At 41.2% G+C, this 26,260-nt stretch overlaps 5 protein-coding genes across 5 annotated transcripts; 2 read left to right on the top strand and 3 right to left on the bottom strand.

Moving 5' to 3' along the window:
- Window positions 1–644: 644 nt before the first annotated feature.
- On the bottom strand, window positions 645–1,990 carry EAF02_001215 (uncharacterized protein). The gene is made up of 3 exons (XM_038897263.1): window positions 1,594–1,990; window positions 959–1,540; window positions 645–890 (listed from the first exon to the last, which is right to left on the bottom strand). Exons 1-3 carry the CDS (start codon window positions 1,765–1,767, stop codon window positions 795–797), a joined length of 852 nt encoding a protein of 283 aa, XP_038764122.1. The 5' UTR covers window positions 1,768–1,990; the 3' UTR covers window positions 645–794.
- Window positions 1,991–4,289: 2,299 nt separating this feature from the next.
- Window positions 4,290–10,842, top strand: EAF02_001214 (uncharacterized protein; the record flags this gene model as incomplete). Its single annotated transcript, XM_038897262.1, has 4 exons — window positions 4,290–4,844; window positions 4,905–5,528; window positions 5,676–10,686; window positions 10,742–10,842. The coding sequence occupies 4 exons, from the start codon at window positions 4,290–4,292 to the stop codon at window positions 10,840–10,842; spliced, it is 6,291 nt and encodes a 2,096-aa protein (XP_038764121.1).
- A 1,217-nt stretch (window positions 10,843–12,059) lies between these two features.
- On the bottom strand, window positions 12,060–16,241 carry EAF02_001213 (uncharacterized protein; the record flags this gene model as incomplete). Its single annotated transcript, XM_038897261.1, has 11 exons — window positions 12,060–13,017; window positions 13,068–13,281; window positions 13,331–13,742; window positions 13,790–13,900; window positions 13,950–14,089; window positions 14,138–14,388; window positions 14,435–14,851; window positions 14,905–15,500; window positions 15,545–15,671; window positions 15,729–16,003; window positions 16,221–16,241. The coding sequence occupies 11 exons, from the start codon at window positions 16,239–16,241 to the stop codon at window positions 12,060–12,062; spliced, it is 3,522 nt and encodes a 1,173-aa protein (XP_038764120.1).
- A 496-nt stretch (window positions 16,242–16,737) lies between these two features.
- Window positions 16,738–18,456, top strand: EAF02_001212 (uncharacterized protein; the record flags this gene model as incomplete). Its single annotated transcript, XM_038897260.1, has 3 exons — window positions 16,738–16,942; window positions 16,995–17,485; window positions 17,543–18,456. 3 exons carry the CDS (start codon window positions 16,738–16,740, stop codon window positions 18,248–18,250), a joined length of 1,404 nt encoding a protein of 467 aa, XP_038764119.1. The 3' UTR covers window positions 18,251–18,456.
- Window positions 18,457–21,446: 2,990 nt separating this feature from the next.
- On the bottom strand, window positions 21,447–23,606 carry EAF02_001211 (uncharacterized protein; the record flags this gene model as incomplete). Its single annotated transcript, XM_038897259.1, has 7 exons — window positions 21,447–22,053; window positions 22,106–22,560; window positions 22,633–22,788; window positions 22,844–23,048; window positions 23,120–23,231; window positions 23,286–23,408; window positions 23,564–23,606. The coding sequence occupies 7 exons, from the start codon at window positions 23,604–23,606 to the stop codon at window positions 21,447–21,449; spliced, it is 1,701 nt and encodes a 566-aa protein (XP_038764118.1).
- Window positions 23,607–26,260: the final 2,654 nt, after the last annotated feature.

Below are 26,260 nucleotides of genomic sequence, written 5' to 3'. Positions count from 1 at the left end.
AAATAAAACTTAATCAAAATTTTTAGAAATAAAAGTTTTATTCAGAAATTACAAATTTCATATTTGTATTGAATTGATATAAAGAATAAATTCAAATATTTGAGATTAAGGATTTTATATTTTGAGTATGAAAGTTTATATAAAATATATGAGGGTTTAAATATTGAATAAGAAGATTGTATAGGAGATAAAAATAATATACATAATGTATTTGAAGTTGTCTTAACAGGCCGCTATAATTATTCGTAAGTAGAGATACCCGGGACAGCTGACCATACACATAATTAATTATAGGCTGAAATACCTAGGTAAAGAAAACCAAAGCGCGTAATAAGGTAAATGTGGCCAATGAATTAATATCAGCGAAAGGAATAAGAAACATGATGAAGTATTGCAAATGAGGTTTGCTGATCCCTGAATTTTGGTTGAATTGCTTCGCCGGTATGATCCTCCAGCTTCACGAGTAAATTCAATTGTATAACCAATGATTACTCTGTCGTCTTGAGATAATTTGTGGAACTCCTGGCTATGGGACATCTGAGCCAATTCTTTTCGCTAGAAAGTTACTCAACTCATTCTTTTCACTCGGTAGCTTAGATGAGGAAACTAGGAATGTAATAACACAGCCTTATTATATAGATGACTTTGTTGCAAAAAATGCAATCTCTATTACTCTTTTGCTAAGATAAAAGTCTGTAATCTTCACCCACCAAATTGGTTGGTTGAATGTAACTCGTATATTCTATATTGTTTATAGCTCAGTTTAGGCTCTCTAAGAATATAAAAAAATCTACCTATTCTCTGAAGATAACAAATTGAACCCAAACCATCCCTTCCGCTCCTTTCCAATCATCACTGCGTAGTTGAACCTCCTCACATTCGACTTTCCACTAAATTGTGCCAGGTCAGCTCAGTCTGTCCAGAGCTACCGACAGATAAATATATACGGAAAACTCACTTTTGTGCCACTCGCCTCGCTTGCCTCGTCCCACATCTTTCGAAAGCTCTCCGCGTTATGCACAAACATCTTGCTCTCTTCGTGAAGGGGAAATGTTACCTCTTTTGCAACTTTGCCTCCACCCTGCCTTCCCATAAGCACACTTCCCTCTTTCTTCATAGCTCTTGCCAATATCTTGCATATCTTAACCTGATCATCCCATCCATACATATGGAGAAAACTTCCGGCATAGATTACATCAATATCTCCCTCAAGCCTTTTCACATCCACATTGTCCTCATCAAATATATCTGCTTTGAAGAGCGTACTCTTCAAATTGTCTTTATCCTTAAAGAGATCATAGCCGAGTTCAAAGAACTCGGTTCGCAAGTCGCAACCATAAAGATTTTCTGGCAGAGCACCATCGTAGACAAGTCGTCGAATGACTTGTCCAAAGCAACAACCAAGATCGAGGAACTTGGTACCTGGAGAAGCTAATCGCGTGAGGAGTGTAGGATAGTATGGGAAGGATGTGATAACGATGTCGAGGAATTGGAAAGCCCCTATGCAAGGATAGGGGAAGATACTCCAAGCACGATTACGCTGTGAATAAATCGTTAATTTCCCAAAAATCACAAAGGAGAGGAAGTTCTGACAATTTTGTAAACATGAGGCTCGACTTCGGAAGGTGGGAATCCCGCGTAGTCTTCGAGCAACTCGCGAATTGCTCCATCGAGTTTGGCAGACGGAATAGTGAGTTGATACCATGGAAGGTTCGTACTTCGTTCTTCAATCTTGACTTCAATGTCCGAGTTATTCATATTGGCCATTTTGAAATACTGATTTCAATAGTATGAGTAGTAAGTAACAGACGAATTAAGAACAATGCTTCTCCACCAGAAGTTATCAGTCTATGAAGCAAAGTAAATCTTCCCGAAATAAGCTGCGAGTATAAAGGGACAAGATAGAAGATTGTGAACATTTTATATTAAACTCAAACCTGAAATCCGAGGAGAGAGAAAGAGAAAAAGAGATCCCTTCCGTCAAAGGCTTGAAACTGTACCACACTCTCAGTCTTCTTATGGGGTGATGTTGACTGCATAATTCCTGCATGAGAGGGACAGCAGCACCCTAAATCTTCCCATCAGTGATGTCGTTTGCTTCTACACCTGTCATACATGTGACCATGTACGTGACCCTTTCCATTCTATCCTATCATAGTGGGATATATGATACGATAATTCCATCAACAAAAGAGGCACAACAGGATAAACAGCTAATCATGAGGAGGCGTTGTCTAGATTCCTTGCTGGAACTGATATCTGTGAAACGTGGTTATACAAACAGACCGAAGCATACCCTAAGTACCTGATCAGATTTGCAGCACCAAGACTCATCGTGAGTGCCAATACTTCAAAGTAGAAAAGTGAAGTGGGACTTACAGGTCTACGCGGTAGAATCGGATTGTAAATTTGACGATGTAAGTTGTGGCGCAACGCCGCTAACCACCCACCAAAACTTAAATTATCCTAATAGCGTTACGGTAGGTCGTTTTGGGGGGGCTGAATATTGCAACATCAAGTGGCTGAAGTAAGTACGACGTATGCGTTCTTCTGCTTAATTCCCCGTTTTTGAACCACATTTCAGCCCGCGTCAAACCACCACCAAGTACTGCTTTTATTGCTCTGGCCATTCACATGGATTCAATTCAATACCCAATAGCAAATCTAAGATGTGGATATCATTGAAAAAATCGTGGAATTGAATTTTGGCCAGGAGTATCCAATATTGTGGCGAGGGCTCAAAAGAGATAAGTAACACATTGTCTGAAGTGTAATTTCGTTATATGCAAAGTTCTTCAGCTGCTTCATTCAACAATCAATGTCTTGAGGGATAATTACTGATCATTGATTCCTTAGTCCACCTGAGAAGTGCATTACATTCTCTCATATGGGCGATAGTTTTTATTGTTGGTAACGCGCTTGATATCGCGATAAGTCCATCGACGCGACGTGCTATAATTTATGCACAAAACTCTGGTCTTCTTATACCTTCCCATGAAGATTTCTACTTTCCAATCTGAGCTCTTGATACTGTTTCGGAAATTCTAGTTGAATTTCTTCAGTTTTTAAATTGGTCCAACACACTGTGGTTGTGTAGTTCAAGTTTCGACGGGGTGATCCCCCTCAATCAGCGGCGTTATGCCACGACTTACATCATTGTTCTTTGCTTTTTCTTTGGTTTCTGAAGTTGTGTCGAGAAGATATATTGCAACTCTATTAGCTGGCTATATTTCTGTCAATACATTATTTGAATGTATCCAAATATGCAAGGAAAAAAGGAATATTGTTCCACTGCATGTGCCCGGGTAGGAATATCACCCCACAAAGTAAAAAGTATGCGGATAGAACAGGAATTCCCTCTGAAGTTGGCTTACTGAAAGTCGGCTGAGATTGTGCAGAGAGTGCGCTAGAAAATGAAATTTCGCTTCAAAAGTTTCGAAATATTGGACACAGGATATCCAGATTTTCTACGAATGAGACACACTGCCGCAACTACTGAATAGGAATCCAGATGGCTTACCAGGCGTCTTTTCATACACCTTTACGATATTGCTTACCCAATGTGGGATATCGCGTTTGTTCTGAAAACTCGGGGTATTGAATAAGGATACATATCCCACAGTGACTATCTAATATCCAAGACTGGCTGAAGATAAAGTATATCATCCCTTCGTATGTCGAATAGATCACTGAATGCAGGGCACTACGCTATTGGAATAATAAGATCCATGATGGTGATACTATGCAAGCTTTCTAACGCCAAAGACGCCGCTCAAGAAAGCCTTGTACAAGCTGTGCAGTAGAATGTCTACCCTTCCTTCAAAAAGCCTACTGAACAGAACCTGTGTGTATTTCGTAGAATTACATGGTTTTCTAAAACTTTTCAATCAGCTAGCATGTTTCCAACACAGCTCACATCGCCCACTCTAGACCTTACTACCTCGTCCCTATCTGCTAGGGAACACTGTAGAAGGGAACCAGAATTCTATGTTCTTGTTCAAGAAAAAGACTAAAAGCTGAGGAAGACGGGAACAGGAGCAGGCGCCTCCTCGCCACTATATGTACAGCCTTCTTGGTTCGCGGAGGAACACTTTTCCCAATGGAATCACCGGAACTCCTGTAAACTCAGACTCCCCTCTTATCACCGTCCTTTCACTCTGGAGTCCTCTTTTGCAAATAGAGTACTCACTTGACTAACTCGCACCCTACCCTCTAATATAATCTCCTTTCCTGAAATATCACTCCATTCTCTTCTCCTCCCGTAAAGAAACTATACCCATCCATAAATCATGGCCCCTACACACCAAATCTTCCTCTTTGGAGATGTACACGTTGACAAGCTCTCCGCTCTCAAAACACTTTTCTCTCACTCTAAGACTCACCCACAGCTGAGAGACTTCCTAAGATCTGCCTGTGATGTCATACAATGCCAGCTTTCCACCTTTCTGCCAGAAGAACGAGGAGTGTTTGGGCATTTCGACGATCTTCTTGAGTTGGGCGAGCGATATGCCAAAGAAGAGTTCCCAGATGAGATGATTGGCTATGTTCTCATCACCACCATACAAATTGGTGACTTGCTCTTTCACAAATCGACCGAAAACAACAACAATACACATTCTCTCGGTCTTTGCATCGGTCTTCTTGCAGCTTCAGTGGCAGCAGCAGTGAGTGATACAAGTAAAATTGCCAAGTTAGGCACTGAAATCATAGCAATAAGTCTGCGACTAGGTGTTGCTGTACGCCGGCGATCGCGATGTATCGAAGACACGCACAGATCATGGGGCTGTATATTGTTTGGTCTTCAGTTTTGGGACCTAGAGAAGAAATTGGAGGAGTTTAACAAGGTAAGCCAAAATAGTGAGTTTCAGGCTCAAAATAACGATACTGATCTTTGGTCTTTGTAGAATTTCCCAAAGCCAAGATGGGCATACGCAGGCGTATCCACAAAATCGTGGACTACAGTCTTCGGGCCTCCATCTACACTGCAAAATTTATGCCCCGCAATTGACGTACCGCATAAATTACTCACCTCAGCCAATGCGGTTCACGCTCCGCATCTCGTACAGCTAGATATCTCCTTTATTCTTGGAGATTCGCCTGTTCTCAGCTACGCAATCCCACACACATCATTACTCGTCTCAATAAGCACTGGCTTGCCATATCCAGCAGCATCGCTACGCGAACTTCTCCACGCGATTGTGGATGATATAGCACATAAACCGATGTGCATCGACAAGACAGTCGAGGGCCTTGCTTCAATTGTCAGTCTTGATAGGGATTCGGAAATCACTTTAACGACTCTGGGACCGTGTAGTCATACGGGGATGGTGCAGAAGATATTAGCATCTTTTTTCTTCGCCATTCACATAAGCGCTCACACCGGGTCTCATGAAGGTTCAGACACCACAAACTCACGTGGTAGATCGAGTGATATCGCCGTGATCGGGATGTCCGGGCGCTTTCCATTGGCGGAAGATGTGGAAGAATTCTGGAAGGTGCTACAAGCCGGGCATGCATTACACGAAACGGTAATTTTCTCCTACACGCACGCAATACTCATAGAAACAAATACTTACTCAACAGATTCCTCCCTCTCGCTTCTCCATCTCCGACTTCCATGACCCCACCGGCGAAACCAAAAACTCTCTCTTGACCACCCACGGCGTCTTCCTCAGCCACCCCGGCCTCTTCGACAACAAACTTTTCAACGTCTCCCCAAAGAAGCCCTCCAGATGGATCCCCTGCAACGACTCCTTCTCCTCTGTACCTACGAAGCCCTTGAAAAAGCAGGGTATGCGCGTAATTCCAGCGCTTCTACTCATCCCTCTAAAATCGGCACATATTTTGGCCAAACCGTCGATGACTGGAAAGATATCAATGCCCAGATGGGAATCGATACTCATTACCTGCCCTCTCTTGACCGGGCATTTCATCCCGGCCGAGTAGCGCATTACTTTAAATGGGGCGGAGGCTTTTACAGTGTTGATACGGCCTGTTCGTCTAGTTTGACCTGTGCACATCTCGCGTGCGAAGCCCTCAATAATCGTGAACTCGACATGGCAACTGTAGCTGGGGGATCACTACTCGGAGCCCCAGAAATGTTTTCCGGATTAGGCAAAGGTGGATTTTTATCCGCGACTGGCGGGTGCAAGACTTTCCACGATGATGCGGATGGGTATTGTCGGGGCGAAGCGCTCGGCGTTGTGGTCTTGAAAAGGTTGGAAGATGCAGTGAGAGAGAATGATAACATTCTTGCTGTGATTAAGGGAACAGAAAGAAACTCAAATGCAGGCGCGGCCTCGATAACGTATCCAGGGCAAGAGGCGCAGGAAACATTGTTTGGGAGGCTGTTGAGAAAGGCCAGCGTGGATCCACATGATGTAGGGTTTGTGGAAATGCATGGGACAGGGACGCAGGCCGGGGATAATGTCGAGACTAATTCGGTAAGGAACGTGTTTGCGCAGAATCGGGGCAGGGATAATCCGCTGCACATTGGGGCTGTGAAGGCGATTATCGGGCATAGTGAAGCGGCGGCGGGAATTGCTTCACTCATTAAATCATTGTTGATTTTGAGGGAAGGAAGTATCCCAACGCAGCCGGAGTGGCCCTTCAAGCTTAATCACAATTTTCCTGACCTGGAAGCGTCGAATGTTGTTATTGCAGACGGCAAGGGCCGACTGGTTCCAAGACCGAATGGTGATGGTAAAAGAAGAATCGTGGTTAATTCTTTTGATGCTGCGGGGGGTAACACTAGTCTCCTAATTGAAGACGCACCTCGAAGAGTGTCGAAAAGCCCTGATCCACGATCCCATCATGTCATCACAGTTTCCGCTCGTACCTTAACCTCTCACGCAGCAAACAAGAAGCGCCTAATACAGTACCTAAAGATGAATCCAGATACTACGATAGCTGATTTGGCTTATACAACAACTGCTCGTCACGAACATGAGCTCTACCGAGTAGCATTTGTATGCGAGTACATTAGCGAACTAGCGAAGCAACTCGATTCAAGCACAGAGCCAGAACTATCACCAAAGTCCGGCTCATCACTTATATTCGTATTCACAGGACAAAGCGCGCAATACACTGGAATGGGCAGAATACTATATGAAACCTCACCAAGATTCAAGCAAACTCTCGATACGTACCAATCTCTCTGCGACAGTCAAGATCTTGCTTCCTTTATTGACATCATACGCGGAACGCAAGATGTGAAAAATGCGACAGCTGCTCAAATTCAACTAGCTATTGTCGCGTTAGAGATTGCTTTGGCCCATTACTGGGAGTCTTTAGGCCTCAAACCACGCTTGGTAATCGGACATAGTCTTGGCGAGTACGCCGCGTTGTGCATTGCTGGTGTGTTATCCATCAGCGATACCCTGTTTCTAGTCAACAAGCGGGCCACGTTGATGGAGAAGCAGTGTGGACCTGGAACCTCGGCTATGCTAGCCATTGCATTGCCGAAAGACAAAGTCTCAGAGGTTCTGAAGACTCGGTTATTTTGTGAAATTTCCTGTTTGAATGGTCCTTCTAGCACGGTTGTAAGTGGCCCAACAGAGGAGATACAATTGCTTCAAATTCAGCTTAAGGAGAAGAAAGTTCAATGCTCACTTCTTCCAACTGAATTCGGATTTCATTCTCAGGCAATGGATCCTATTCTTGATGATTTCGAGGTGGCATCCAAGAGAGCACACTTCATGACACCTAAAATCCCGGTCGCTTCAACTTTGACTGGTGATGTGATTACTTCTGAAGGAGTATTCAATGCCACTTATCTGCGACGACAAATCTGTGAACCAGTCACATTCATGAAAGCCGTGCGAGCATGTGAATCAGAGGGATTCATCAGCAACAACGATCTCATTCTCGAAATAGGTCCGCATCCAGTGTGTATCGGACTCATCACACAGAGTCTATCAGATGCACAACCAACTTGTCTCCCGTCACTACATCGCAGCAAAGATAATTGGGAAACAATTTCAGAGGCTATCGCTGCTGCACATGTCGCCAAGCTTCCTGTACTTTGGCATGAGTTCCACGCCGATTATCTCAATAGCGTCAGACTATTAGATTTACCCACATATGCGTTCGACTTGAAGGACTACTGGGTACCATATCGAGCGCAATTGCTAGCAGCTCCTCAAACCCAAGCTAAACCTACTCTCTCAACAACATGTCTGCAGAAATTAGAATCTCTAAGTATCAATAACACTCACGTATCAGCTATCTTCACATCTCAGGTCTCCGAGCCAAATCTATACAAAGCCATTCGCGGCCACATTGTAGATGACGTTGCAATCTGTCCCGCTAGCGTGTTCTGCGATATGGCGTATACAGCTTCGAAATTCGTTCTCGAGCAAGCTGGTATCAAAGCAGATTTAGCCAATCTGGAACTGGTTGGTCTTAATATGACGCATGCGCTTGTTGTTCATTCGAAAGATACGGAACAAATAGTTCACGTTTCAGTCGATCTTGACTCCACGCAAAAGGTCATCTCTATCACTTTTAGCTCTGTTGAAAACTCGAGCAGTATGGCAGAGCATGGTACATGTCATGTTGTTGTCAACGAAGGAAATGTTATTCAGGAAGTGGAATGGTCACGAATGCAACGGCTGGTCGAAAGTAGAGTTGGCAGCTTAGAGAACTCCAAAACCGCACACCACATGACTAAACCCCTGATCTACAAGCTCTTCTCAACCCTAGTCGACTACGATAGATCTTACCACGCATTATCAGAAATCTCCATAGAAGAAAACTTCGAGGATGCCGCAGCCACTATGGTTCTTAAACAGGATCCAGACCTAGGCTCATTCACGCACAGTCCATACATTGTAGATGCACTCGTACATCTCGCAGGACTGTTGCTAAATGTCGATCCCGCAAAATCAAAAACAGACCTGTATATTGCGGGAAATATTGGACGCATGAGCATCATGGGCGATTTGTTAAAAAATCAACAGTGCACAGCCTATGCAACGATCCGAGAGCGAACCAGCAAAGGCATTTGCCTGTGTGACGTGTATGTCTTTGCAGACACGAACCTCGTGGCGATAAGCACCGATATCAAATTCCAGCGATTAAGCAGAGATATATTCAGCATGATGCTAGGGAAGGAACAATCATTTGATCCTTGCCCAGCTCCTCGCAAAACTCGATTCCTGCACAAGGACAAGGAAGATGCCGCTTCTTCGGTAGGTGATTCGTCGGAAAATTCTTGGGTTCCGACGCTAGTATCAAATACTAGCTCGCAAACCTCAGTCGAGGCTCTCGATCTATCTTCCATCTTGCTCGATACTGTCGCTGCAAAAACCGGTGTTAGTTTATTAGAGATGAAAGATAACTCAAGCTTTGCGGATGTGGGAATAGATTCACAAATGAGCATCTCCATCATTGCAGATTTCAGGGAAAGAACTGGAGTTGAGCTGCCCGCCGCGTTCTTCTCGAATTTTCCCACTGTAGTAGAAGCGAAGGGGGAGCTTGGCAGTGTCTCTGAGACTATACCAATACCACCGTCAAAGTCAACGGCTAAACAGGAACAACGACAGAATCTAGCAGCTAAGCGTCAAAGATCATCCAGCCAAACGCAAGCTCAGAATAACAAGAAATCAAAAAACACATCTGAGACTTCTCAGAGTACTGCTTTATTCAAGATCGTCGCAGCAGAATTAGGACTAGATATCACCGAGTTGACACCTAGTACTGAATTTGCTGAGATAGGAGTTGATTCCATGCTCAGCATCAAAATTCTCTCAATCTTCAAAAAGCAATCGGGAACCGAACTCCCAGCGGCATTCTTCAACAGCAATTCTACCATCACCTCAGCACGAGAAGAACTCGACGGATCCCCCTCCCCCCAAACATGTCACACCGCCACCTCCGAATTTCAACCCAAACTCCCCAAATCCCGCGTAATCCTCATCCAAGGCAAACCCCACTCCAAAGCCACCCCCCTTTTCCTCGCTACCGACGGCTCCGGCGCCGTAACACCCTACATTCACTTCCCCGCTCTCCCTCACGGTCGCAAGATCTACGCCCTGGAATCGCCATTCCTAGAAAATCCAGACGAATACACTCTTTCCATCCAAGAGATGGCCGACATCTTCATCACCGCCATGCGCACCATCCAGCCCCACGGCCCATATTTAATCGGCGGCTGGTCCGCAGGCGGAATCTACGCATACGAAATTGCACATCGCTTAGCCATGGTCGGGGAGACGATCACCGGGCTCGTGATAATAGATACACGCATCAATGTCTCTGTTCCTATGGCAGATGTAACCATGGAATTCATCGAGCGTTTCGGGATATTCACCGGTGTGGGGCGCGGAAACCTATTGTCGGGATTATTGGTGCAGCAAAAACAACATCTGACATCCACCGTTCGCGCTCTCTGTAAATACGATGCAGTGCCTTTTCCGGCTGGGAGGGCACCGCGCAAAACGCATATTATTTGGGCGAGTAAGGGGCTGAATGACAGTGCAAATCCGGGGGAGAGGAACGATCAGGTTACGGGAAAGGCGGCAATGAGGCCGGGGAGCGGGGGGAAGAATATGAGTGAGATGGAGTTGGGGGATTTTGAGGAGGAGTTTAAGAGTTGGTTTTTTGGGAAGAGGAGCGATTTTGGGACGAATGGGTGGGAGGAGTTATTGTTGAAGGGGGATATTAAGGTTCATAAGGTTGATGCTGGTGAGTTGCTGATTGGGTTGTTTGAATTTTGAAATATGCTAACGTTTGGTTTTAGATCACTTTTCGATGGTTGTGCCGCCTTGTGTGAAGGAGTTGGGTTCGGTGTTGTTGGAGATCATTGAAGATTTTGCGAGAATTGAGGCGGAGGAAGAATAGAGTAGGTTGGTGATATTATCTTTATATATAGAATTCTAGGAGAGAATAGATTCGCAGTTAGATTTAGATATTTGTCAGGTCGTGTCAAAAGGAGTACACACACATGTATACATAGACATATCTGATATTCGATCATCTGAATCCTGGTACCAGCATCTTGCCGCCCCTCCCCCCACTTAACACGAAAAGAGATGGTCAATCTTGAAACAAGCAGGTCGATTAGCTGTTTTAGGTCTCGAAATCCGCCCAGTGTATCAACGATCAAGATTGTGGGCTTCAAATTCCTATTCTGCAAGATATCCTTCAAGGCCCCGGATAGTGCTACCCAGGCGTTGACGTCTTCCAACAACCACTATCCTGCTTTCTCATATCGATTTTGTAAATGCGAGAGAAGGGCAGGTATTACAAAGAGAAGAGAAGAAAATAAAAGGAAATTATATTATGAAGACAGAAGTAATGAAGCCGTTAATAGGTACATTGAAACTCGTTTTCATCAAGATAATATATGATTCGATTCCTATGCTTGAGTTTGAGAAGAGAAATCGTCCCAGATTGATTGAATCATTGATTCGTTAACATCCTATATCAGTCTAAAACTATGTAGGATGACTAAAGACTATGAATCTCTCCCATACTATCGGAACATACTAAAGTACAAGCTCGATTTGTTATTTGATTCGATACGATATGTGTTATAGAGAAGAATATCTAGAGATTGTGGATCAAAGAGGTTTGGGTGTTGATGGTTGGATAGAATGGACCAGAGAGTGAGGAATAAAGGGAATAAAAGAAGACAACGGGAAGGGGGACAAGTGAGGGTACATAAAGAATGGTTGTGGAGCGGAGAGGGGTGGATTTCAGATGGTGCTCGAGCAACTTAATAGGAGAGCCTCGGTAAATAAAGAAATTCATTTCACTGTAGTGTATCTACTCTATCAACAAAGGATATATGGACGATAATTCTTGAGTTAACCAGTATATGTCATCACACAGTACACTCATTGCTTGTACCTCAATCACTGTCAACATACGAAATCTATTTCTCTAACCTTCAAATAAACTTTTTTTCTTCATTCAATCTATTTATTTGCTATAATGAGTCACCTTCCTTCTACATCCTTCTTTTACTCTCCGCCTCCCCCCTCTTCCGTAATACTTAATCCAAGTCATTCAACCATCAAGACCAAGGCACGCCCTCCCCTTCATCTCGTATAACCTCACCGTAATGGACTTCCTTTACCCGGCGTCCACCCACTACCTCCTCCTCCAAAGTTAGAAAACCCACTCCCATTTACAGTCCCACCTCCCCCAGAGCCAAACGGTAACGTTCCAAGTGGCTTTCGAACCGGTGTACTTGGTCCCTTCAAGCTTACACCACCATCGTCGTTACCATTTGCTGGTGGAGTATTAGTTCTACTAATATCCCTCCCCTCTCTTTCTCTCTCTCTTTCTCTCTCTTTCCTAGCATTGAAACTGGGTGGTCTAAAATTGCACGCTTGTCCTTGTCTGTAAACTTCAATCAACAATTCCTCCACTAACATCCCTCCAACTTCTTCTGACGCAGTCCATTCTTCCCATTTTTTCCATAATCTCAACGCGGTTCTTGCATCTTCAATACTATCATGCGTCTCGACTTGAATATCTTCTCTGAATAAATACCATGCCAAGAACGCCAATCCCAATTTTCTCTGTTTGGATGGTATAAAGAAAAGATCAGCTGTATCAATGACATGTGATTTTGGTATCTGTATATTAATGACTCTAAAGTCTGTTTTGAGTCCATGACCAACAAATTTACATCCAAGATTTAATAGAATCCAGAGTTTCTTGTAAGCAATCTTGAGAGAAACGAGATTGTGTTTCGTTCTTTGTGGATCGAGGTCACCAGGACTAATACCCGAATAAGACGTCAAGTAGTCGATAATCGGATCTTTGCAATTGATGTAATCATCAATAAATGGATATCCTTCATCATCACCTGAGCCTCGAACAACAGAGACACGTGCTAGAGCGTGTGCAATAGGCCGGATAGTTTGTCTTTCGCCTTCGGAGTTGACTTCTATTTCGGGTTGACGAATTGAGACGAATTCAGTATCGAGAGCTATGAGAGTTCCTTCGGTTGGCATCTCACGATCTGGGGAGAGAGGTTTGTGAGTTTTATTAATGACGCGCGTACTTAAGGTCTGTTAGCACTTGTAAGAGGTTGAAAAGAGAGGAGAACAAACTTTTCATCGGCAAATAAAAGAGAAGTGTCTAAATTGTCCTTCCACGAATTGTCAATCCTATTGTTCGTTTCCTTCACTTGATAAGTGATAACGGATGGTAATTTCCAGCTCGAGTTAAAAGATAAAGCATCTTCTTTTGGTATCGGAGTAACTAGGAAATCATTAAAGAGATGCCATTGACTTTCTGCTGGTGGAGTTGGCGCAGAATGAGCAACTATGATATATTAGTACATGCAAAAGCAAAAGAGGAATATGAATTTCACCATTTATTAAAGATACCAAATGAGGTTTCTCATTTTGCCCAACATCAATTTCCGCAGCGAAACCTACTAGAGAATAAACAGTAATGTTGTGAGCACCACGTGCTATGTGAAGTCTCAAATCTTCGCCTTGATAACAGTAGATTTGACCCATGTTAATGATAGTTCCTATCTCTTCTGGCAAACAACCTGGCGTTTCCCAAAACTGTTTTGATTCAGGAGTTGTAAGATTTGCATTGAGCATAAGAACTGGTGGTGAGGTATGGATGGTCTTTTTCGTCTGTAAAGTTTGATATTTTCTACAAGTCCCACACCATCCGCGATTTGTTGTTTCTCGTTCAATGCTTGCTTTTAAAATTTCACAAAATGATTTCTTAGGCATTGATGGTGACTTGCCATTTCGATTATATGGTTTCTGACGTATTTAGCATGATTCAAATGCTGTTGAAGTACTGAACTTACAGGTGGGGTTTGCGGATAAGTTAGTTCAACAGAAGAGGATCCTCCTGGTCGTGTATGCTCACTTTTACAAAAGACACACCTGATATTCATTGTAACGGGCATAGAAAAAACCTAAATGATCAGCAATAATCTTGACGAAAGTATCAGATCAGGTACTAACACGCTCAAATATGTTCGACCCACTAGGAACGCTTTTGAATTCTTGTGGAATCCTAATAAGAAGAAATTGATTCAATGACTGAAGTAAAGTAGAGATTGACACTCCACGTGATTCTTCCTCCAATAAGTGCATACTCTTAGCTATCAAAATATCAGCAGTGTATAGATGATTTTCAAGAGGTTACTCACCCTCTGGAATGTGGCTAAATGTCTTTAGCAGGTTTGTCGCTTGACATACAGTCCCCGCTGCTTTCTCCAACATATCAAACAAGAAACCCATTTCGCACAACAAACACATATCATTAAGACAACCCGTCGCAGTGTGTTTCAAAGCAAAATTTCGAATGAGAATTGTAAATCTCATTATTTGCAACAAGGAATTAGCATATGAATTCGAGATGTGAGTCTCGAGCCCCGAATATGGAGTCTTATTGTAGTATCTACCCAACATTAGCCAATGCTTCAGAAAAGGGAATTGGTACATACCCAAAATCAAAATCATCGACTCCAAACTTGCTATACTTAATCTCAACATTCATGTAGAAAGCACTGTTACCTGCTTGTAAAGTAGGGAGCTCTTTATCCCTAATGATCTCGGCAATTTCATTAATACCACGTTCAGGAGTTGCATCATTAACGCCTTCTCTAGCCCTTTCACTCAAGAATTTTGGCGTTTGTATACTTGGTTGCGTCCTCTCGGCCGTTCTCCTACTCTCTATCTGATTTCTTCTAACATCCTTCCTTGCGTTTTTGCCACAAATCATCCCATCTCCAACTTTAGGATTTATAATCCAATTTGGGTCCACCTTGACAGGCGGAGCACCGACTTCGAAAATGAGATGACTCGGCCATGCAGATAACAGATTTTCTCGATAATATGGCATACCGACTAAATTCAATGGACTGTTCGATGTTTAATTAGCAAGACCAAAAAGTAGTGAGTTTCCCACACTTACGTATCGTCGCGCCATTCGATAGGTCCAGATCCGGGTTTATCCTCCGGATCCGCAAACTCAATAGGACTGCTGAGCTCGGCAAATCGAATATTGCCTCGCGAGCCCCAAATGTGTACACTGTTTTCCATATCTGATAAAGCAATAGCGTTCCCTGTGGCTGCAATCTCTAGAGATCTCAACGTGGTTAAAACATTTGCTTGTCTGACGTTGCTCGAATTCGGGTTGATCAAATCAACTATATGAATTTGACCCTGTTGCGAAACAATATAACAGGTAGTCAACATTCGCGGGTGCATTCTAACAAATGCTGCTCCTGGAGGAAAGGGAATAGGAGGTAAAGTCGACAGCGTCCTAAGATTAAGCACCATGACAAAAGTATCAAGCCTGTACGATGATCCTTGATGTGGTATTGAATATCCACAAGTGAGTAGATAGTCACTTTGCACATCCATATCATTGATGAGTGCTGTGTGAGCCTGCCAAGTCTTGGTCACGGTGTAGGTGTAAGGATCGAGTATACAAACGGACCCCGTCGGTGTGGCCGCACAAATGGATCGGCTCCTTTTCATGATCTTATAGTGATTGTTCGTAGGTACCTAGAAGTTTAGAAAGTATTCCTCATATTCGCGGAGTACTATACCTGTTTCGTGATAACCCCTTTGTCCACATCAATTATAAACATCTGGTCCTGGATCCCCGCAACTAGTATCTCTGATGTCCCCCTCGAAGTGTAACTCATACATCGTAAGTCCTTCATATCTTCGTGCCTATATCCGCAAAAGTATCAGTCCTGATCTGCAAAGCTTCCCTGGGGAGTGTCGTACGTAATGTGCCATATGTGTAAACCCCTCCTTGATGCCATATGAACGCTTCTTCCTCCCACTGAAATAACTCCTTTATCATGGAACAGAAATTGACGAATTGGATCTTGACCGGCCCTGTAGGATGTATATCCTATACCTTCGAGTCCATAGAAACTTTTAACGCGTCCCAGTTCATCCCCAATCCAAAATAACTCTTGAGATGAATCGAATGCTCTCGCAGGAGCTTGTGTAGGATCTGGATGCACACCCGAAGGCGGCAACTGAAATCTAGTGACCTTGTTAAGATGTTTAGCAATCTGTTGTATAGAGAGTTGAGCTTCATAGGCAATTTGACTTTGATTAGAACAAGCCATGATAGCTAACTCAGTGCCGTGGAATAACAATGCCGAGGGCATGGGATAAACAAGGCTGAGAAACAACATAAACACAGCATGTTATAACGAGATAAAGTTTAGAACCCATTTTGTGACGATAAAGGAAAGTAGAACTCACTTCCTCCCAATCACCATCCATTTTGGACAAAATTACCATTACCAATCCATGGCTGTGTATATAAAATATATTATTGAGTTCCAAAATGTGAAGGTTAAGGATGTTGATGGGGTGGAGTCCTTTCATTATTCTGCCATGCCACTTTCACCCTATTTGGTTTTAGTCAGATGTACAGGGTATTTACCGCCCAAGAGGAGCTCCATTAGAATCCCACAGCATCAAAACCTCCAAATACCGAATTCCGCAAACATACAGAAATGAAGCGCCAAAGCCCATTCATAGCTGAGACGCGCCCAATGTCAATGTTCAAACACAAGGGAGTCATAAATGTAGGTTTGTATCTCGCATTGCTTTTTATTCATCTCAAAGTACCATTTCAGATGAACATACAAAGTTATCAATTGATTCATTTGGCATTATTTTTGTTTTGTCGTTTCTCGTGAAATCCATTCAATAAAGCTGGTTGGAAGTACCCCTCCATCAACCCATCAACACAACTCTTTAACAGCTCTTCAATATGAATTTCTATGATGGCGCATTCCTGGTATTAATATCAGCATGTGGTCTTCTTACATGGCGACAATATCAAACAAAAGAAGAGTCTACAGAAGATAGGAAAAACAATGATGATACTGCCCCTCTAGCAAAGGCAGAAGCAAGTCGCTTCACCAAATTATTCCTTACTGTTTATTGTCTTGTGATGGCATCAGATTGGCTTCAAGGTACTGTATATCCCTCGATTAGATAGTCATCACATTACTGACATTCAAATAGGTCCCTACGTTTACAGTCTTTACAAAGATCAATTTGGATTGGATGAGAAAATCGTAGCATTACTCTTCACTACTGGCTTTCTATCTGGTGGCATATCAGGATACTTTGTCGGATCATTCGCAGATAAATATGGTCGCAAATCAGCATGTCTCGTCTTCTGTCTTACCTATTCACTTTCGTGTTTTTCAACCATCTTTCCTAGCACTCCGATACTGTTTGTTGGACGAATCTTTGGAGGTTTAAGTACAAGCTTGATGTTTAGCGCTTTTGAAAGTTGGATGGTTACGGAATATCATAAAAGGAATATACAAAAAGCCGGGATGAGTTTGAATAGTTTGTTTGGAGTTATGTCTACTTTAAATAGTGTCATGGCTATTTTGTCAGGCGTTTTTAGCGAATGGTTGGTTCAGATTACAGATGATAGAAGAATGCCATTTATGGCTTCTGCATGTCTTTTGGGAATTTCTGCGTATATCATTACTATGTACTGGGTAAGATCTTCCATTTCGAGAGAAGTCTCTGTCCATAACTAATCACATTTTCAATAGACCGAAAACTATGGCGATAGTGCAACCAAAGCCCAAAAGTCCACCTCTGGCACCTCCGAAACGTCACCAACCTCACCCAACGCTAATGCTCCCTCGCGCACCTCCAAATCTCCCCCTCCCACAACCTCAGCCCTCAGTTTAATCTTCACCAACCCACGAATCTTCACTCTCGGTCTCGCCTCCTGTTTCTTCGAAGGCAGCATGTACCTCTTCGTCTTCTTCTGGACCCCCTTCCTCAAATCCACCCAACCATCTCCCTCCTCCCCACCCCTCCCCCTCGGCATGATCTTCGCCTCCTTCATGTCCTCAGTCATGCTCGGCTCCCTCACCTTCACCCAACTCTCTTCCACCTTCCCCTCTCTAACCCAAACCCGTCTCCTCACCATCATCTTCGCCCTCTCCTCCATCTCCCTCCTCTTTCCCCTCCTCACCGAAAATCAACACTACACCTTCTACGCCTTCTGCATCTTCGAAGCAATGGTCGGTATGTATTTCCCATCCGTCGGATCCCTCAAGGGGAAATGGATCGAAGATGGTGTGCGAGCACGAATCTATGGCGCACTGAGAGTTCCATTGAATATCTTCGTCGTAGTTAGTCTAGCGCTAGTGAGAGAAGGAGAAGAGTATCGACGCGGAGTGTTTTTAGTATGTGGTGGTTTACTGGTGGCGATTAGTGGAATTTTTTATAGATTTGTGAGGGAGAGTTAGTCGTTTGATTCCATGATGTTAGATGTTAGATGTCTGATTAGGGAGGTCAGTTGTTCGCTTGAGTATACTAGCTCCTGGGTACTTAGGTATACCTTAGGGGGAAAAGCCCAGTATGTTTTGTGGTTTAGGTATGATTCGTACTTTGTAATTGACCTCAATTATAAATCTATATTATCATTATATCACCATTTAGATATTGAATCGGATACCCTACTTTCTGACCACCCCCCTTTTTGGATTACTTTTATATCAAAAATAGAATTTTTAACTTTCTTATTTGTAAATAGGATTTATTAAATATATATATATATATATATATATATATATATATATATATAATTTAGATCATTTTTAGCTTATTTTGAAAATTTCAGATTTTTAGGATTTTTCTATATTGAGATCTAGAGCTTCAAAATATTGATTTTTAAATTTGTATAGAAATTATATATAAATTTGAAACATTCATACAATCTTTAATAATTTTTTAATAAAAATCACTAAAAATGAATTATAAAATTTTATTATAAATTTATAATATACTTACTTTGAAGGATTTAGAAAAAATAATTTTTTTTTATAAATAGGTATTTAGTGTGACGAACCCAACGAACGTTTAGAGATCAATCTTAGAATTAAAAGCTATAGAGTTAAAGAGAGCGTACTACAAAACTATATATATAATTAGCTCAAAGCTTAGTACTATACTAGCCTGATTAGATGTGATTATATATATAGTGTAATATTACCTTTCCCTTTTAAAAAATTTATTTTGAATTTGTTTTTATCGTAGGTCATGAGCTAGTATATGAGTATTTAGTATAAATAGAATATAAGAGGGAATAGACTAGTATTAGTCTATTATGGGAAGCTGGCTCAGTTTAACAACTAAAAAGCAATAAAAACACGTGATATTTATGAATCTGTATATTGATATTCACTTTCTTATTCTATATTAAAAGGGAAAAAGCTCTTATTTTATACTTTTTCCAATCCAATCTAGCTTTCCGCTTTCGTTAATCTCTTGTAGATCTCTTTCTAATTCGGTTATTCCTTCGAAATAAAGCTCCTTTTTATATTCTTTATTAATAGTCGTTTTCGGAAACTAATAATGATCGTTTTCGGAAGCTAAATATAATCGTTTTCGTATGATTGCTTTCGGAAGCTTATAAGCGACGATCACGTGTTTTTGATCATGTGATTCGATACTAGTATAGAACTTTATTATATATATATTCAAAAAGATATATTATTATATTATTTTATAATAAAAACAATAATATATATATACAAAAACAATTAAATCAATATATATCTTCAATTTGAAACTTTTATTAAAACCTAATACTAATTTAAATTTCAATAATTCATAAATCAATAATAAATAACATATAATCCGAATAATAAATTAAAACTTTTAATATATTAATTTAATTTAATATATTAATTTAATTTAATATATTAATTTAATATAACATAGATAATTAACATTTAATAAGTAAAGTCGTTTTTATAAATAGACATTTAGAAGAATATTTATAATTAAATTAATATAGACCCGACTCGTATTTTTCTCCAAGATATATAAATATATAAATAAGTAAATAAATAAATAATTAAATATATATATAAGACTCTGTTTTTATTAAATATCAAGTTTATATATAAACACTTTTTCATATCAAAATTCACCTACTTTAGAATTCAATATTAAATCAATCAATATATTAGATATTTGAAATTCGACAAATAAATAAATTTTAATATAAACCTTAGCAGCAAAATTTTATATTTTTATAAAATCTTTTCATTTGATAAAGAAAATCTATAATAAATTTTCAATATTTGAAATTATTATAAAAAATAATATTTATTTTAAATATCAAAATTCTTTATAGAATTTTTCAATAAATATAATTCTAGAACTGATATTTTTAATACTAAAATATCTATATATTAAATTTCTATATATATCTTAATTCTAAAGTTTTATAATAAATATTTAAATTACTATATATTTATAAAAATAGAAAATAGAAAACTCTTATATTAAAAAAAAAAAAAAAAAGAAAAACAAACATAAAGAAATCTCTTAAACCTGCCCCCGCTCCCCACCCCCCTCTTCTCTTTTTCCTTCAAAATCTTATTTATAATCATCTATCTCATTCTCAATCTATATTATACTCTCATTCTCATTCTTATTCAAATGATTTTGATCTCTGCTTGTTCCTCGTTTTCCCCCTCATATACAAACATATATAAACATATATACAATTCCAAAGTCAATGTCAAAATCAATGTCACAGTCAAAATCAAAGTCAATATCAAAAAGAAACAGAAAAATAAAAAAAAGAGAAAAGATGTTTCGTATTTCATCTTGGTATCATATCTACAAAAGCACTCAAACTCATCTCATCTTATTCCATCCCATCCATCCACCCATCCATTCGTCCCATATTCTATCTCAATCCAACTCAACTCAACTCAATCAATCCAATCCTATTCTACCCTACCCTATCATATTCTATCAACCATCATATCCATATCATACCATGCCCATCACCAATTCCAATCCCCGGGAATATCCCCTATCCCATACCGTATTCGCATATCCTAAAGATTGCAATCTCGGTTTCCCTCTCCAAATGGTATCTATCTCATCACTTCCTATCCCAACTTATTTCATCAATCCTCTTCCCCCCAACCCTCAAAAGTAGAATGTAAAGCGATACTCAATCCTAGAGATCATTTCCATTCCATCAGTACCTCCATATTTAATCCTATGAAAATCATATCCCAGATTCGAGTTCGAGTCTTTCGTTCGCTTCAAGTACCGATCGTTCCTCGCAAGGCAGATGCCTATTCGATCGCTTCTCTTTTAATATTTACATCTCCCTCTCCGTAAGAAAAAAAAACCACATGGAGTTCATAATTCCTCCAGCATATCTGTCATGAACAAAAGAAATATGTAGAAAAAGAAATTAAAACTCCAGCATGCTCGAGTAGTGAGAAAGCCGTGTACGTATGATCGGGTAAAATAAAAGTGATAAAACTCCCGCTTGCCCCACCCCCTTTGAAAATGCAACGAATGCAATGAATGTACATTGATCGCACCAAAGGAAATTGTGTATCGGAAATTCGTAAATGGGTACCAATAGGATTGAAATGTCTCATCGAATCATTCTGATTCAATACATTTTCAACCTTGGCTTATAATAACTCTTGCACCTTCCTTTCCTAAGATACCCCTCTCCTGTGGCTTGGGACTGTGTCCTCTACCCTTCTTTCTAGATAAGAATCCTAACATACCAGTTGGCTTGGCATGCGCTTCTACTAATTTAGCATCTGCGGGTAGGGTTGCATCTTGCTTGGCCAATTCTGACCAACTTCCAGTTTCGCCTAAAACCACTTGCATACCACCACCTTGTGATTCCTTGCGTATTCCACCAGGACGATGAGGGCGGTTATATGATTGTTGATACGGTGATAAGGGTGTTTTGGTGGTACTTGGTGAATGTGAATGAGGTACGGAACGAGGAGGTCCTAAGACAGGGCTAGTATTTTGGGAAGGTTGTTGAGAGCCAGGAATTTGCGAGTTGGGAACTGGTGGAATATTTGCACTATTCGATGGTGATTCAGAACGTGAAGATGGTTGAGACCGCGAAGCTGCTCTCTTGCGATTCTTAGATAAAGTGCGCGTGAGAGTGGCCTTTGGAAATTCATCAGAAGTTTGTGATGCTGGAGTCGACGGGCTAACATTTTGTGTAACCGGAGGCGGAGAATTTGGATCACCACCTTCATTGTATCTAAGGAGATTGAGTTAGCATAAGGGGAAACGGGTTGTAGGAGAGTGCTAACCTGTCATACGCTGCCTTGGTGTAATCAAATGTCGTATATTGAGCTTCAATCATCTTGTGGAGTTCTTCTTCCTTGATTTCCTTCTCTGTCGCATCCTCCTTGAGAGCCTCTCTTGGCTTTTGTCGACGTGCCCGAGCTTCTAGAGGTGCTTCCTCCAATAGTAATTCCTCGAGATCATAAGTGGCGTCGAAATTTGTCTTTTCACTGGATGGAACGAAGACTGGCTCGATTTCCTTTCTCTCGAGTGCCTCGAAATCTATGGGTCTGAAGAAAGGGTTATCGGTAAAAGTTTCGAATCCGGCTGAACCCATTCGCTTCGCTGGATCCTCCTCGAGAGCTGAGCTAATGGCATGTAAACATGGCATAGAAACGGCTGGTGCAGTGATGGGGAAATTCGGTGAAGCTTTGGTTATCTGTGCTGCGAGAGTTGTCTGTGTGCTACCTTCGAATGGCCTCTGGATACATTGGTTAGCATTGAAAAGTGAAAAGTGGGGTTGACAGGATATTGGAAATGAGTCCAAGCATACCTTATTGTAGATACATTCGTAGAACAGTACTCCCAATGACCACCAATCTGCGCCAGGGCCATATCCACATCCTTTGTAAACTTCTGGTGCGAGATACGCTAGAGTGCCAGATTTGCTCGTTAATAGTCTGTGTGAAGTGTAATCCGATGCAACATTCTGCAGGATGTTAGCGTTGTGTTCATACTCGGGACGTGTTCTTGGGAGGACAAACAAAATCTGCTAAATGAATATGCCCCTCGGAATCCAATAAAACATTGTCAGGTTTGACATCCCGATGTATGATACCCTGCTTGTGTATGTACTTTAATGCAATCCCAAGTTCGGCAATCCAAAATTGAACAGCTTCCTCGGTGAAGGTCTTTCTCGAAATATGGAAGCGTAAATCTCCTCCGTTCATTAAATCGACGACTAGATACCTGTTTGTTGAAAGGTTAGTGAGTGCTGGTGGTCCCGGTCGAGATGCAGGTCCAGATGCAAGTCAACGTACATGTACTCAATATCTTGAAAACTATATCGCAAGTTACAAATAAATGGGTGATTTAGATGCTCCAACATTCGTCGTTCTCGAATTATATTCCGGACGCTTTCTTGTCGAACGACTATATTTTCCAGAAATCAGTAGTCGTTCCAGATTGGAATCAAGTATCACCAACCCTCATCCTTGCGAATGTACTTGAGCGCAAACGTCAATCCGGTATCCTTCCTCTCTACTATCCTTACTTTTCCAAAAGCACCCTTTCCAACCACTCGCAGAAGTCGAAAATGATTGAGGCTCACTATCGTGAAGAAGTCATCTGTCAGCAAAAAGGACTCATGGTGGTGGGATGATAGCGGTAACAAAGACTCGGAAGCCCTCGAGCATTCGAGGAATTCCTAGCACATTCTCTTGCCACTGAATCCTCGCTCAACCAAAATGCAATCATAATCATACCTTCATCTTCGAAGTTCACCGGCTTTCCAGAACTGTTTCCCATGGGCGCAAAAGTCTGGGTGAAATCAAGACTCTATCTCCCCTTATCCTCGGTTTGACCAATAAATTTCTAAGGAAATGCGATTGAATTTGTAAATGGAGACATTCGGCGCAAAACTATCAAATCATGCGAGAGTGATCTGAATCTCGAGATAACCGAAAGATGGAGGGTTTTGGTTCGGGTCGGATCTTTTATTGATATTAATTTTCTGGAACGGAAGTTGCAAGATGATGTTGTTGTATGAAGCGAATATAAGTGAAATGGAGTTGAGTTGAGTTAAGTTGAGTTGAGTTAAGTTGAGTTGAGTTAAGTTGAGTCGAGTTAAGTTGAGTCGAGTTAAGTTGGAGGAGTGAAAGAGTGTTCCTTTGTGTGGAGAATTGGAAAGTATGGAAATGAATTATCTTGTACGAGTAAATTGAAGACCTCTCGACAAGACGGTGTAGAATTTGGAAGAACAAAGATGGGATGGGATAGGGTGGTAGTCTCTCCTCTCTGGACGAGAATCTTCTTTTTTTCCTTCTTCGTTTCCTTTGGAATGTTTAGGATGAAACTTGGTGTCAGAGACTAGAGACTAGAGACCGGAGAGTAGAAACTAGAGACCGGAGACTAGAGACAATGACTAGAAATTGATCAAAGGAATTTCTCCCCAGTGAGGTATGTTTAAGGAAAGAAAAGGAAAAAATGATAAATAACAAGAATTACAATTACAATTATAAGGAATTGTCTTGTTGTTCGGGGACGGACCACACGCCGCCTTTTGAAGATAATTTATGATGAATTACTACGGAGTGTACAGGTTGATTTGGATGGTGGATATATGGATATGGAGATGGATGGGTATGGATGGAGATGGATGGAGATGAAGATGAATATGGACATAGATGTGCATATCTATGTGGAATTTGGATGGGGGTCAATCTAGAAGTTAGCAGTTAGCAGTTGGGAGTTTTTCAAAGGATCCACGAGTAGTCTTTAATACCAATATGTGGTATGATTGAATTGATTGCTTGATTTGACATTGAATGAATAAATTGATTGAATGAATAAATTGATGAATTGATGAATTGAATTGAATCGAACAGGATACCTTCTCTTTCCTTAGACATCCGTCGACAATTCAATTCAATACAATACAGTACCATCCATCCATCCATCACCTAGGTAGGTATCGTTATCACTAATATATAATCAAAAGCAATGTATACATACTCCTCCACACAGTAATACTCCTACACAGAATATCCTACACAGAATATCCTACACAGAATATTCTACACAGAATATCCTACACAGAATATTCTACACAGAATATCCTACACAGAATATCCTACACACAGTATCATTACCTCCTTCAAGCATTAAAAAGGGTCTCGACAACCAAAAGAAAATGTCACCCATGCCAATCCAATGCCATGAAGCAGGCACATGGACCAGCATACTATGTAATGAATGCTCTGTAAGCCGTCGTAAGTGTGGACTATCCCAATTATATCATCCAGATCCATCTCATCCATCTCATCCATCTCATCCATCATGATCCATTACTGTGCAAAGTCTTTTTTCTATTCCCAAATCGGGCATGGTGGATTCCTTTCACAACTTTAGTTCCCTTTGAGGATGGTCCAGTTAATATATTCTGAATGAAAGGAGGATACCTACCTACGACCTAGACCAGGGAAATGTAACCAGGGGTTCCGGTACAGGCTCCAAATACACATGGCATCTGCATGGCTTCGCATGGCAAAAGTGTGAGACGGTGAGTTCGTAATGATGAGTGGTTCAACTTGGCAGTGGTGTGTGTGATGCATGGATGCTTCGGATTGGTTAGGGTGAAGTGATGGAATCATGGAAGGATACGATAGAAGCCATGGAAGGGAGAGAAAGGAAATTATTATGACAGGATAGGAGAGTAAGCACGAGGTGAGGCGTTTTGAAACGTCGAGTGGATTTGAGATTTGAGACTGGAGACTGGAGACTGGAGAGGCTTGACCTTTCTAGGAGTCATATTGAGTACATCTTCACCATCTCAATATTTACTAGCTACGCTTTTACTCGACTTCTATCAATTATTACTATGCTATTACTCTTGAAGTATCTTTCTCCCTCGTGTGAATTCATCAATCCAAATCGGATTTAAGGATTAGACGCTTTCCATGCTTCAATGCTCACGCTTCAATGTTTCCATACTTCCATGCTCACGCTTCCACACTTTCCACCACCAGTGCCCATCCCTTCCACCACCATCCCTTAGCTTCCGGCGTAACCCTCAAAACAAAACACCAGTCAGTGGACGGCCGGTTCTAATCGGATACCCGATTCTCCCACAACACGGTAGCATACACTACCTCGATCTCAATATCGACTAGTTCTATTCTAAGCATATCTTAATTCCCCATCGAACCGATTAATCAAATCCTGACTCTGGTATTACATGTGAGGAACTATTACCGTATCAGTCTCTGTGCATACGACTCAATGAATGAACTTCCTCGCATTTCATTTCATTTCATTCCATTTCATACCGTACGTACCTCTTCTCGAAGCTTTAGGAAAAAAGGCGGCTAATCTCATAGCTGAACCTAGATATTTTTAGATTGGATTACTTACTTACTTACCGATCAATTCTGAGTCATGTTATACGATTATAGGGAGAAAAG

Source organism: Botrytis sinoallii, assembly GCF_014898435.1.
Source record: "Botrytis sinoallii strain Bc 23 chromosome Unknown BSIN_001, whole genome shotgun sequence".
NCBI lineage: Eukaryota > Fungi > Ascomycota > Leotiomycetes > Helotiales > Sclerotiniaceae > Botrytis > Botrytis sinoallii.
Note: the sequence above shows the minus strand (reverse complement) of the source record. Positions and strands in the feature narration are given on the sequence as shown.